General features: G+C 40.7%; 1 protein-coding gene across 1 annotated transcript in view; it reads right to left on the bottom strand.

The window, feature by feature from the left end:
• The window catches only part of LOC137996090 (uncharacterized), a 28,857-nt gene extending 14,313 nt beyond the window's left edge, over window positions 1-14,544 (bottom strand). The window contains exons 1-2 of the mRNA XM_068841526.1: window positions 14,383-14,544; window positions 710-737 (exon numbers count right to left, since the gene is read on the bottom strand). Coding sequence (XP_068697627.1) covers window positions 710-737; window positions 14,383-14,442 — 88 coding nt within the window. The 5' untranslated portion in view covers window positions 14,443-14,544. The remainder of the gene's footprint in view (window positions 1-709; window positions 738-14,382) is intronic.
• Between the last annotated feature and the right edge of the window lie 456 nt (window positions 14,545-15,000).

Genomic DNA, 15,000 nt, shown 5'->3' with positions numbered 1-15,000 from the left:
GAGGGTGTAACGTGCGCTGGGAAATCCGCGTGCAAAGTTTGCATCATCCTCTGATTGGCTGTAAATTTTGTCCGGGATTTTTAAGTCAACCACCACGTGAAACGTGAAAATTAAATTTATTTCACCGAGGCATCTTATAACACTAATCGGACGTCAAGGTAAGTTCCTTGGAACCGGTGTACGGTGGTAATAATTTACCTCTGATCACTGTTTACCTTACCAATATTTATTTTTTCGTGAAAATAATATTGGAATAACAATATCTGATGATCATTCATGCGTTTCACCTCTTGACCTGTAGAATACCTCTCATGTATTTGTTTGGTTAGCGCAACTTTTTAATTTAGAACAATAAGTAATATGCGTTTGCTCGAGCTTAACTTCATTCCCTCCCGTAATTGGTTTGGTAGACGCGATCTTTTTCCTCAACCAAGGAGACACCCAGAATAAAAAAAATGTACCCATTCCATGAATTCGTTCAAATTCGGATTGGTTCCCCGTGGTCATACTTGTGCCTTTTGCGATTGGTCCCATTGCTCGGGTTGCTGGTTCCGTGTTGTCAAAGTTAGACCTGGATAGGTGTTACTCAATTAGAAACGTTCCATCGACCTGATATCATACGGTGTCTAAATCCTTTCGTTGGGATTTATAAACCCATCCAAAAATCGATTACAATGGGCTATAGATCGCTCTTTTAACGGTATCTTACCTGCCTTTTCTTTCTCCGAAAATGCAGCCTGGAAAACAAACATAACCGAACGGATATAAGTTATCAAATAAACGATTGGAAAGCTGCATATATTATAAAATTCGAATTAATCAGAACATACATGAATGAATAATCTGATTTAAAAAGTTAATAATTTCCTTTTAATTCAACACTTCCCTTTACCCAAGGCATTTGTTCTCTGATACGAATCTCCAAATTATCGTCCAACCTGCATTGTTAACGTTCATAACTACTTCTCTCCGTTATCCGCACAACAAAGACACGTATAAATTGACTTTTAAAAGCATTAAAGCGCGCTGTTGCGTAAAGGGAAACGCTAAGCTTGTGTACATATTTATGCTATTTTGTCAGGTAGAAAGTTTACACTAACTTAAAATGAGTATCATTAGGTCAAAAATTTCTAATAGCTGCCGTCAGGGTTCTGCGCTAGTATTTCCGAAAGAACATAGGCCTCAATAAATCATGTGATGTCTTTTCATCAAGCGTCTGTTGTTACACACAAAATACGCCCTTTTGCCTCGAAGTTTCGAGAGCAATTTGTCGAGTTTTGCTAAACTTACTTCATCGCAAATTTTCGGGAAAATTACTACCCGTGAGGTTTTGGTAATAAAAGTTCGTTGTGCAAATTTGTTCACCTTGCAATATTATTGGGTGCCTGGTTGCAGCCATCTATTCTTGCATACACATTCATTTAGCATAAACAAATTAATCTTACTACGAACTAAAGAAGCAAACTTAAATTAACGGCTATGGAACGAATCTCCAAAATCTTGGTTTCAGAACAACACGAAAAGCCAGGATAAAATGTCTTCTTTAGTTAGTAGCACGGCAAAAATCGGTTCGACAATTTGTGACATTTTTCCATTTAATTTAGGCAGGCTTTTTCTCGTCTGGAATGAACTTCGTCCAACATTGCGTTCGATAGTTTTCACTGGTTATTCCTAATAAACTTCCAAAATGAGAATAAGGAAAGTGAAACTGTGAAGCTTACCATGTTGACTTCCGAAAGTCTCTGGGAAGACGTAGAATATCGAAAAATTTGCCTTTAGCGAAATGCAAGCTCCTCCTGCGACGATGCTCAAATGGTAATATCTTATTCGAAGTAACTCGAAAACAAAATTAGCAATTCAAAAGAGGCTTCTCTAAGGGTCTCTTAATACCACTTTTATTGTGACGTCACTTTGGAAACTGCTAAGAAAGAGAAAATGGATCATAGAAAACCGCCATATCCGTGTGAATTATTCTTGATATAGAAGGCAACCCCTCGTACAAAATTAGTATGAATATGTTCAGAAATTGTCATATCCTCATAAAGTAAATTGCAAAAGAACTCTTCATCACATGAGATCTTTGTTTCAGAAAGTCTAATAAGAAGGATTAAATGATTCAATTCAGCAAGCATTTGAAGAAAATTCTCCAAATTGACTGATAATCTCCTTATATTCGAATGGTAATTAAGTAGAAAATGCTTGGTCGTTTGAAAAGTAGTCAGTTATATCTTTACTACTACTAAAGAAGTCATGTGTGGTACCCAAACTGTATTATCCAAAGTTCTAGTTAGACATCACCATCACCATTTGAAAGGTAAGGAATATTGGAGGTTATATTGAGAAAAAGTTTTTTACCACAATTGGTCACAATTGCTTGGGCTAATTTGCCGTGGTCGATAAGAGTCTAGACAACGATGCTCGCGCCATGCTCAGTCACGTTAATTTGTCACGCAATGTAATAGCGAATCAGGAACGCTCATTTTGGGAAATAAACCAATCATATTCCGAGAAAGTTATAGACAACGCTTCCTCTTTCTTTTTTTCATGATTTTGGTCACGTTCTGAAATAAACACTTTCTTTGGCGTTGTATATTGTGGTAAAAGACAAATCGAAAGTGGTTCCCGACGAGTGAGTCCACAACAAATTTTGACTACTGTGATGACGAATATCTTTGTCGATAAGAGTACAGACAACGCTGAACCACTTTCGAGTTGTTAAATAGAGAAAGCAGCGTGGTTATAACCTAATGATCATTTATGCTTTAATTTTCAATGTCTTTCCCATTTTGTCACAGATGTACATTCGGTATCAATATAAGACACTGTCCGTCTACCACCAACCTTTTTTTGCAAGTCGATTCACATTAAAAAACATCCCCGATTCACCCCTGCAAACTCTTAAGGATTTTACTCCATAACGTCGAACCCAGGCTCTCTCTTCTCCTCCCCTGTCTCTCGACGACAAGGGAGGAGACAGAGAGAGCCTGGGTTCGATTTCACTCTTTCCAAGGCTCTGGTGATTGGCTCACAAAACAATGGGCACAAAAATATATACAACAGAATCTTAAACGCAATATTCGATAGCTCAACTGTTAGAGCGCTGCACCCGCCCAAACCAGGCCCCAGTTGTTCAAACGATGGATAACGCTATCCACCGGATAAACTCACTATCCAGCGGATAAACACTAGCAAAACCAATTGAGTTATCCACTGGATAGTGATTTATCCGGCGGATAGCGCTATCCATCGTTTGAACAACTTGGGCTTGAAGTTTTCATGCTGTCTTCTCGTTACCGAAGCAGTAACGCACACAACTGCGATGTTTAAAAACCGTCAATCATGCTTCTATACGAAGTTTAAATAAATGTCTTTCATCGGTCCAACGACTGAATTTAGAAGTTGTGACAAGCTGTTAGGTATTTACTGCGCTTTGCCTGTGTGTGTTTATTAAGAAAAAACATTGCAGTTAAAAAAAACTGAATTGCGCCTCTTTACAAATAAGAAATATAAGAAATGATTTAAAAACTACTACTATTATATAATTACAAAGCGACTACTGTCAGAAATTACTTAAATGCTTCCCTCGCACTCTTAACTATGAATGAATTTGCAAATCTATTTGTCTTTACAAGAGGCATGGCAAACCTCCTCTGCCTTCTCAGCTCATATGAGATAGAAACTGAGGGAGGCAGGAGGCTGGTAATCTTACTCCGTGGATCATTAACAATAGACTTAAAAAGGTGTTCTGTTAACTTTTCCTGGTGGGCCCTGATGGACTCAAGCCCTGCTAACTGAAGGGCGTCCGAGTAGTGCACCCTGGGAAAAATGCATGATAGGGCCCTCCTTTGCACTCTTTCGAGCTCGACTTGTAGATACTTTGGTAAACTGTAATGGAAAACAGGACAAGCGTAATCTAGTGAAGACCTGATACATGCGCAAAAATATGTTACAAGATCTGAAGTAGGAACGTGCGCGCGCTTAAGTTGAATAAGAAAGTACAGTTTCTTCGACGCTTTTTTAACAAGTTCTTCTATATGGTCGTGCCACGTTAGCGTATCATTGATTGTCAAGCCGAGTAGCTTTGTGCTCTGTATGGTTTTGATAGGAGTTCCGTCTATGCAAACCCTAGGGAGTTGCGGGGAGTCACGACTGAAGGATATAACTAACTCTTTAGTCTTCTCGCCATTAAGCTGGAACAAATTTTCCTTGGACCAATCGTAGATTGCATCTACTGCTTCTTGTGACTTGCTCTGTTGGCCTTTAGGTATGTTCTCTGATACCGTAGTATCATCAACATATTTCCACATGTTGAAGATGCTTGGAACAGTCAAGTCATTAATCATCAAGAGAAAAAGCCAGGGACCCAACTTTGTCCCCTGTGGCACTCCAGACGGCACTGTGCCCCACTCTGAAACGCAGTCCTTCCCAAGTTTGACTCTTTGAGATCTTCCTGACAGGAAGTCAATCACCCAGTTGATTACACTATTAGGAATATTGACCCGCTTCAATTTGTTGACCAAACTCTTGTGGTCTATGAGGTCAAAGGCCTTTCGATAATCAAAGAGAAGGACACGCACAGAAGCACCGTTACCATCCGTTGCTTCGAGCCACTTATGAATCATACTAATGAGTGCCAACACGGTTGAAGAACCAGATATGGTACCAAACTGGTTGGAGTCAACTAGGCTCTCTAGGGCAGGTTTTATGTAATCAGAAACAATAAAGTCCTCAGATATTTTCGAGAGGGTAGACGTGAGAGAGATTGGACGCAGTTCCTTTTTGGGTCGGTGACTTGCTTCACCTTGGGCAGGGGGATGACATCTGCAATTTTCCACATTGAGGGTAGTTTTTGCTCACTGTATGAGGCGTTCAGGATGTTTTGAACAGGAGTAACTAGGATTTCGGCGTACTCCTTTAACACCCAGTTGGAAAGGCCATCCGGGCCAGAAGCTTTATGCTTATTCAGGTGAAGCAGGTTGTTGTACACTCTTTGCACGGACACCTCTAGGAACTCTGGATTCTCTTCTAGGGGCAATTGTAGGGCCTCACGCTCGCTGTCGATGGGCTCGTAAGGTTGAAGTGGCTCCAGTAATGCATGGTTGATGGAATTAGCAACTTCTGTTGGAGACAAGTTGTTATACTCAGGAACATTGAGGGAGGAAAATAGTGACGAATTTTGCTTTTTTGATCCACTGAGCTTATTCACTTCGCTCCACCACTGGCGCGGGTTGACACCTTTAAGATCTTTCACCTTAGAAGTGTAATACTTTGCTTTACACCGTTTCCTTTCTTTATTTACTGCATTACGATAGTACTTGTACATCAGGCCTGATTTATTGGCGTGAAATGCTTGCTGGCGCTTGCGTATTAGCTCCTTCAGCTTGACCGACATCCAAGGGGCGTCCTTTGGGTAGACTTGGATCATTCTCTCAGGCATGATATTACTCATGCCGATTTCAATCACTTCGTTAAAGACCTGGAGTTTTTCCTCACAGGTAGGCTGACTGATGACAACAGACCTGCCTGCCGCTTTCTTCCAACGTCATTCTCAGCTCAAGACGAAAGAAGCCTGGAAAAAAGGGTGCCCCCTTCTACTTAACCAAGGACCCTTCTGTTCTTTTGCATTTACTTAAGCTAAGCCACTGCGGACAGTATACGTTATCTAAAAGGATGTCCTTGTTTAAGCTTCATTTGTCTTAGTCTCCTTCGCAGCCGTTTTTTGGATGTTACGCAACGCTCCCCCGTGTTCTTTGCGGGGAGCGTTGCGTGACATCCAAAAAACGGCTGCAAAGGAGACTACATTTGTCTTAAACTAACTTGTTTTTAGCGCGATTTGTTGAGTGTTTTGGGGGCTGTGAAAACGCTTTGTTACAAAAAAAAAAAAAAAAACGACTTGGCTGATCACACTCGGGCAACTAAATAATGTATCTGCACTGAAAATACAGATTATTTTATACGACTTTCGTGCCACAGAAGTGTCGGGAATGAAAGATAAGAGGTGATCGTCGCACTTATCTGGACATTTTAAGCAACTGTCACTTTTGTAGACACCTGAACAATTCAGGCCGCGGCTTCAACCGGATTCGAGCCCATCGGACCTCTGTGACACCAGTGCAATGCCAACCTTGTCCCCAGGGTCTCTCCTCAAGAAGAGAGACCCTGGGGACGAGGTTGGTGCATTGCTCTACAAATTGCTCTACCAACTGAGCTACGAAGCCACACAGTTGGGAGTAGGTCAATTCGCTGGGCTCATGTGGTCCCGTGAAAGGACTGATGAATAAACGAAATGTTATTTTTTTCAGTGTGGGGAATATTCGTTAACTCCCAGAGACACTGAAGACTGACTCAACTGGATGCCATGTTAAATGACACAAACAATAGACCTCTCCTCCCTCATAACCTCCTTTTCTTCGTCATCCAGCTTCTGTAAATTTCGTTTTTGTTTCCGGCGTCTCTAGAAATTGGTTTGCAACCACTTAATATGAGGAGCCTCCACTCCTTCGGTAAAATAAAGAATACTCTTTGTATCGCCAACAATCCGTGATTAGAATTTGTTAGGTGACGTCATAGACATGATTACGCAACTTAAGTCACTTGCTAGTAAGAGGAATTGAGCGAAACTGTGAGATACCACTGGGTAAATATCTTTGCTTGATTATAAGGGATAACTGTTTTTCATATCACTAACGCGATTTGCTGTAATTTAGATTTTGAACCCTATTCAACCTCCCTTGTGAAAAGTACAGCGACTGACAGAAAGCTGGTGTAATAAATGGAGTTGTTTAAAACCGTGGTTAGTTAATCCTCGCTAGCAATACATTCAAAATCCAGTGTGGTTAGCTACTAAGCGACGACTGGAACAGAAGATGACCGACAAAGCTAAGAATTCACGGCGAATTGCCAAGGGAAACTTCACACGAAAGCGGAACATTTTGATCAAGTCCATAGAGACAAGCCAAGGAATCGAGGTAGTAGAAACCAATTACTCAAAACTTGTTGATGCATGGGAAGAACTGGAAGGGAAGCACTTAGAGTATGTTAACTTCCTGACTGACGAGCATTTAGTGGACGAAGAAGAAATCTGGATGACAGAAGTCGAGGAAAAATATTCCAATGCATTTAATCGTAAAGTGAAATATGTCGAAAATGTCACTACAAGCGAAAAGGCAACGCGCGAGCACGCGGCTCGTCAAGAGGCCATTGACAACGCAAAAGTTAAAAGGAACACTGCGCGCGCTGTTTTCGAAGCTTCTTACGAAAGTATTTCGCACGCGTTGCAGTCAAAAGAAATGCCCAATTTTGCGTTAAAAGACTTACAGAAACAAATAGAAGATCAATTTCAAGATTGCAAAACCTTTAACGCTGAACTGTTAGAATTATTGCCCTTTGATTCAGCCGAATCTGAGATGCAATGGATAGCTAAAATCCAAACCTATTATTACGAAATTGTTGAACAAATTGTAGTTAGATATACTAACGTAAAAGAACAAGAGCAGATAAAACAGGAATCTGACGCGACTTCTTCCTTTCTACACCTGGAAAAGGTAAAAATGCCGCACTTTGATGGAGAACTACGTCATTACCCTCAGTTTAAAAGAGATTTCAACAAACAAGTCATGCCACAAATTCGTGGAAGAGATGCCGCATATGTGCTACGCTCTTGTCTTGGAAAAGAACCCGAAGGCCTGGTAAAGAGCATAGACGACGATGTGCAAGAAATGTGGCGAAGACTGGACGAAAAGTATGGAGATCCAGCCAAAATTGCAGACGTTATCATTGACGGCATACGTAGATTCAGAACACTTAAGGAAGGAGAAGATAAACGTTTCATCGAATTCGTGACTCTTGTAGAAGACGGATACAGAGACCTCACAAGACTCGGTCTAGAAGCGGAAATTACAACAACGAGTTCGGTCAGTATTATAGAGAAAGCTTTATCAACAGACATCAGAAGAAAATGGGCGGAAATGGTTAGTTGTCACGGAAGTCACATCGACAAATCAAAAAAGTTCCCTAGTCTTCTTGAATTTCTGCAAAATCAAAGGAGTGCTATTGAATACGACAGTGCTTCTCTTCGGACGACGACCAACAATCAACATTACAGAGGCACATCGCACTATACAGAAGGCGTCGAGGAAGTAAGCAAAGAACCCAAACCAAAATGTCTGATTCATGAACACGGAAGACATTGGACAGCAGACTGCAGAATTTATTTAGCCAAGCCAATAGAAGAGAAAAAGACGATCATCAAAGATAAACGAGCCTGTTGGTCGTGCCTAAAGATCGGTCATCGACAACGTACATGCAAATCAAGGAAAGACTGTGGTGTAGGCGGCTGCACAAGAAAGCACCATCCATCTATACACGAGACGGAAGAAACACCTCAGGAAGTCTCAGCCTCAGCAAATGTATGCCACAATACAAAAATTGACACCTGCCTGTTACAAGTACAAAGAGTTAAAACCAAAAGAGGAGAAGCTAATATAATGTGGGATAACGCCGCATCACTTTGTTTTATCACAAACACTAAAGCAAAGCAAGAGAAACTTAAAGGATCCAAAGTCGAACTTTCAGTCATCAAAGTTGGAGCACAGAGCGAGAAGATTAAGACCAACAAATACAAGGTACCTCTTATAGATAAGCAAGGTCACGTCATCGAATTCGAAGCTTACGGCATCGAAAGGATCACCTCAGACATTGAAAGTGTTAACATAGACGACATAGTACATCTTTTCAAGAACGTCACAAAGGAAGAAATCGAGCGACCCTCAGGACCTGTGGACATTTTAATCGGTTACGAATATGCAGCCTATCACCCGGAAAGAGAACAAAACATCGGTCATCTTGTGCTCTTAAGGAATCGTTTCGGGCGATGTATTGGAGGAACGCACCCGTTACTTAAAGAATCACATCTGTATCACGATTTCATCAATGCCAGAGTCAACACAGTTGTAGGCAAAATCAATATAGAAGACTTTTACAAAATTGAGAATCTTGGCGTAGAATGCAAACCGAAATGTGGAGGATGTAAATGTGGAAAATGTTCCTTAGGCGCGAAAGACTGCACTATTCAAGAAGAGCGAGAGCTGGAACTAATCGAACGAAATCTAAACTTTAACAAAGAGGAAAATCGCTGGGTCGCTGAGTATCCCTGGATCAAGGATCCTCAGAATCTTCCTGACAACCGGAAGGTCGCTTTCGCGAAACTGATAACGACCGAGAAACGTCTAAGAAGGAACACCGAACACGCAAAAGTGTATGACAACCAGATAAAAGACATGGTAACTAGAGGAGTTGCAAGGAAACTCTCCAAAAAGGAACTAACACTCTACAAAGGACCGGTGCATTATATCGGACATCATGAAGTTCTCAAGCCTGATTCCAAATCTACCCCAGTGCGCATAGTGTTCAATAGCAGCGCCAATTACATGGGTCATATCTTGAATGAGTATTGGGCTAAAGGTCCTGACCTACTCAATAACTTATTGGGAGTCCTTATACGTTTCCGAGAGAATAAAGTAGCCTTCATTGGTGATATTAAAAAGATGTACCACACTGTGAAGATGACAGAGTTAGATCAGCACACCCACCGATTTCTGTGGAGGGATATGGATAGTACAAGAGAACCCGACACATACATAATGCTAAGAGTTTCATTCGGTGACAAGCCGTCAGCTACGATTGCAACCGTTGCTTTGAGAAAAACCGCAGAGATGTCAAGAGAGAAATACCCAGAAGCAGCAGATATAATACAAAGAAATACGTACATGGACGACATAATCGAAAGTACGGACGATCGCAAACAAGCTATTAAACTGACTCAAGATATCGAGAAGGCTATTATTAAAGGAGGATTTGAAGTCAAAGAGTGGATGTTCTCAAGCGATACTGACAGACAAGAAAAAACAAATATACCGATCGAGGAACAAACAGAAAAGATACTTGGAGTTAAATGGAGTCAATCAGAAGATCAACTGTGTTTCGAAGTCAAGGTTAACTTTACTACCAAGCGAATACATACTTCAAGGTCTACGAGCGATATCGTCCCCACCCAAGATCCCCAACAGCTCACAAAGCGTATAATCTTGTCACAGATCAACAGCGTGTATGATCCCCTAGGGTTGGCAGGACCATTTACAGTAAGGGCCAAAATTCTTTTACGCCGTTTGTGGGGAACTGAACCGAAACTTGACTGGGACGACCCTATACCCGAGGAAAACCAACAGAATTGGTCTATTTTCTTCAACGATTTGAAAGACATGAATCAAATCAGATTTACGAGATGCCTTAAACCAATGGATGCTATTGGCGACCCCATTCTCGTTGTGTTTAGTGACGCATCCAAAGACGCATACGCTGCATGTGCATATGTACGGTGGCAAAGAAAGAATAACCAATTTGAGAGCAATTTAATACTGTCCAAAAATCGTCTTGCACCAATAAAAAAGATGTCCATTGACCGTATAGAACTGTGTGGAGCGGTACTGAACAAACGTCTAAAAGTGTTCATAGAAAAGGAATGTAGATATCGCTTTGAAAAGATCTACCACATCGTAGACTCTCAGATTGTACATGCCATGATACAGAAAAGCTCATACGGGTTCAACACGTTCGCCGCCACTAGAATAGGTGAAATACAGGAAGGAACAAACCCTGAAAACTGGTATTGGGTAGAGAGTAAATATAACATAGCTGACTGTTTAACAAGAGGCAGGAAGCCCGATGACATTGGACTTGAAACCACATGGCAAAAGGGTCCCGATTTTCTTAAACAAACAGAAGACAAGTGGCCAATCACTCGTGATTACTTGGAGCCAAAACTATCCGAAGTAATCCGGACTACAATGGTAACGAAGATAGAAGGACCTCATGACACCCTAGCGTTACGAATTGACATCGCCAAATATTCGAGTTACGGCAAACTACTACGTGTCACTGCAAGAATTTTGAAATTTTACAGCAAATTTCCCAAACCGTCATTTAAAAGCGCAACGCAAGAACTGACACCTGAAGATATTAAAAAGTCAGAGATTTTCTGGATCAAAGAGATTCAGCAGAACATGAGAAATGATATTGAAAATGGCAAGTACAACCGTTTGTGTCCTATCACACGCAAAGACGGCATCTATGTAGTAAGCAGTCGTACTGCAAAGTTACAAACAAATTACGGTGACAACGAAGTTATATTACTACCATATGATCATCCGTTCTCACATCTCTATGTAGCACAAACTCATGCAAGAGGACATCATGGCATTCTAACTACTGCCAGCAAAGTGCGCACCAAATACTGGATACTCAAACTCCTTAAGTTGGTAAAATCGATTAAGTTCAGATGCGTTATCTGCAAAAAACTTGCTAAGAAAACAAGTCAGCAAGTGATGGGCCAATTACCTGAAGACAGATTGAAGCCAGCACCGCCATGGTACAGTACAGGAATTGATCTTTTTGGTCCCTTTAAAATTCGGGACGAGGTAAAGAAGAGAACGTTCTCTAAAGCTTATGGAGTAATATTTAATTGTCTCGGAACAAGAGCTGTTTATCTGGATCTGGCAGCAGATTATAGTACAGACAAATTTCTGATGGTACTCAGAAGATTTGTGTCCCTAAACGGATATCCATCCAAGCTATTGTCTGACAACGGTACTCAACTAATTGCAGCAAGTAAGGAACTAACCGCTATAACAAAAACATGGGATTGGAAGAAAATTAAGGAATATGGCGTCATGAAAGGATTGCAATGGATCTTCACCCCAGCAGATGCCCCATGGCAAAATGGAGTAACTGAAGCTCTTATAAGATCGGTCAAGCGAGCAATTGAATTCTCGGTTGGTGAAAATGCTTTAACCTTCTCTGAATTGCAAACAGTTTTATTCGAGATTGCCAACTTGCTGAATGAAAGACCAATAGGGCGACACCCAACATCCCCTGAGGACGGAGCATATTTATGCCCAAATGACTTACTGTTAGGCAGAGCCACAAGCAGGATACCAAATGGCCCATTTGATGAAAACGCGAACACCCAAAAACGTTTCACGTTCGTCCAGACAATTGTTCATACATTCTGGAAAAAATGGAACTCGAACTACTTCCCAAGCTTGATATTAAGGCAAAAATGGCACACATCTCACCGAAATTTGAAAATCGGAGACGTAGTTATGATACAAGATTCCAACTTAGTGAGAGGAAACTGGAAGCTTGGAAAAGTGTCAAATGTTTACCCAGGTGCAGATGGGAAAGTGCGAAGAGTAGACGTGCAATACAAGAATCTCACCGTAAACGAACCTATGAAGCAATACCAAGGCAAAGGATATGTCACTGTTCAACGTCCTGTACAGAGACTTGTATTACTTATACCGATTGATGAAAACAAAATTAACTTCTAAGTGAACTTTCAGATACTATTTACTATGATTACTGTAACCTTTTTTTTGGCGGGGGAGTGTATCGCCAACAATCCGTGATTAGAATTTGTTAGGTGACGTCATAGACATGATTACGCAACTTAAGTCACTTGCTAGTAAGAGGAATTGAGCGAAACTGTGAGATACCACTGGGTAAATATCTTTGCTTGATTATAAGGGATAACTGTTTTTCATATCACTAACGCGATTTGCTGTAATTTAGATTTTGAACCCTATTCAACCTCCCTTGTGAAAAGTACAGCGACTGACAGAAAGCTGGTGTAATAAATGGAGTTGTTTAAAACCGTGGTTAGTTAATCCTCGCTAGCAATACACTCTTAAACCGAGAGTCATGGGAAATGTTCCGAAACTTTCTTTGAACAAAATTGGTGCGAACAGTTTGGAAGGATGGAGAGAGAAAGGAAGGTAAAAAAAAAAAAATTATCGACCCTTCAGGAGAGAAAACCAACGAATAATCCTGGCGAGAAACTCTCGCTTTGAATTGCGTCATCTGTATTCTCTTTCCATCGCGGTAACCAGGTCCCAAAGCCGTTGTGAGGGAAGATATGGGAAACCGAGTCAGCCTGGGTTCTTCTTTATTAATTAAGCAACATGTTCTCTACCTTGAATTGACGATTATCGTTAATTGTTAAATTGCTTTCAATTTACTATTATCGTTAATTTAGGACACTGTGTCCCAGGACTTGTGGTAGCAAATAAAAAGAAAAAAAGTAAAAGCAGCCCCTGGACAGGATTTGAACCCCGGAGCACCCAGTTCGAAGGAACTGTTTTTATCCACTTAACCACTAAAGATCAACTGACTAAAAATGTGCCGATTATTTACCAAAACTAATTATTATATATATAAAATTATTGCTGAATAATGGTTAAGTCTAAAGCTTGATTTTAAAATGGTTAGCTTTCTCTTGAAGTTTGGTAACCGACATTTTTCACTTAATACACGTTTACAGCGGCACTTTTGGAAGAAAAAATTATTGACATTAACAAAAAATGACATCCTCGCAGTTAGTGATGTGGTAGTCTAGTGGTTAAGTGAAAGGGGTTATTAATTACACGTTCCCAGGTTCGAATCCTGCGAGTCCAAACATTAGGGTTCTACTTATTTTAAAATAAATATGTTCATTTCCCATAATCCATATCAAGCTTTCAGTGTTCTGAAATAACGATAATAGTAAATTGAAAGCAAATTAACAATTAACGATAATCGTCAATTCAAGGTAGAGAACATGCTGAATTAAGAGGCCCTCAATGGCATGGTGCCTGCCCGTCTATGCTGGTCGAGCTCATTCGTCACGCCGCACTGGGTTAATTCTGATCGCGTGATCGCTTTGAAAGATGGCGTGTGACCCCTGTTTGGTACTCCAAACAAACATTGCATGCAAGCTTATGTACACTGACTCACAAACAAGCCTTCAAGCAAATTAATTAAACGCACTTTTATATGTGTTTTGTTTTATGACCATGTAAAAGTTGAAAAGACAAGGATGAACTCAACGAAATCTGAGGATAATCGAAAAATAAAAAAGGAAGGCGATTATTTCACTTTCCAGTGGGCTACGACAGCACATAACAACAACGACGGAGTCACAGTAGAACGGTTACGTAAATAGCACAGACTTTTGGACCATCACTCGGTCATAATTCCTCGATCTATTATTAACACAGAATTTAATCCCTTATTCATTCGTTCATTCGCACTTTACTTCCACAAGTGAAGCATAAAACAATAGATTTTCACTCGTACTCATGAAGGCTATAGGATGAAAATCGATCGATGCATGCGGAAACAGCACCTACTGGAAACAACTAAATTTCATAACCCTGAGTCTATGAATCGATCGATGAAAGAATCGTCTCGGTATTCTGCCAGTAGAAATCACCATTTGTTTCACATTAATTATTAATGCCTTCATGGAAAAAAAATCGTTCAATATGAGAACGTCGACTACAAACTTACCCATTTTGCTTTTACCTCTTTGTTCGAAGTTTCCAACGTATAAGTCTTAATGGCTGCCATTTTTAATCGCTGCAGATTGTTATTTCACCATGCAACGGTGAACTATGAAGTAGTTTCCGAGAGCTATGCAGCTGCTAATGCTGATCAGCGACTTTGTGTGGAGAGACTGGTGAGGAGACTGAGGGAATTGTGTCACGTACTCGTTCCGTCGTTTAAATCTGCCTACTGGTTAGCCACCTATTGTCAACCATTGTCTCAATTTTCTAAGCGAGGAATTGCCAAATAAGCAAACTTAAAAAGCATAAATTGGTCACCGATGAACACAGGTTTCCGCCATGAGTCAGTTAAAACGCCGAGGCGGATTTTTTTTGAAAACCAAAACAAATATGATGGGGACTATAGCGAAAACCCTTTTTGCTTTCCTTCTCGCGGTGGTCTTGAAAATAAAGTGTAGATTTGTTTTAATTATGCAGGAGTCAATGCAAACCCCCACCCCGGGACAAGGTGGGGATTAGTCGGGAGAAAAAGAAAATTTGAGGAAAGTCGCATTCCCGAGGGGATGGGGGATTGGGGAATAATTGTATTTAACCGTCCCCATGTTAGGGGTTTAGGAATGGA

This window comes from Montipora foliosa, chromosome 3, assembly GCF_036669935.1.
Source record: "Montipora foliosa isolate CH-2021 chromosome 3, ASM3666993v2, whole genome shotgun sequence".
Lineage (NCBI taxonomy): Eukaryota > Metazoa > Cnidaria > Anthozoa > Scleractinia > Acroporidae > Montipora > Montipora foliosa.
The sequence above is the reverse complement of the archived record's forward strand: the minus strand, read 5'-3'. Positions and strand labels throughout refer to the sequence as shown.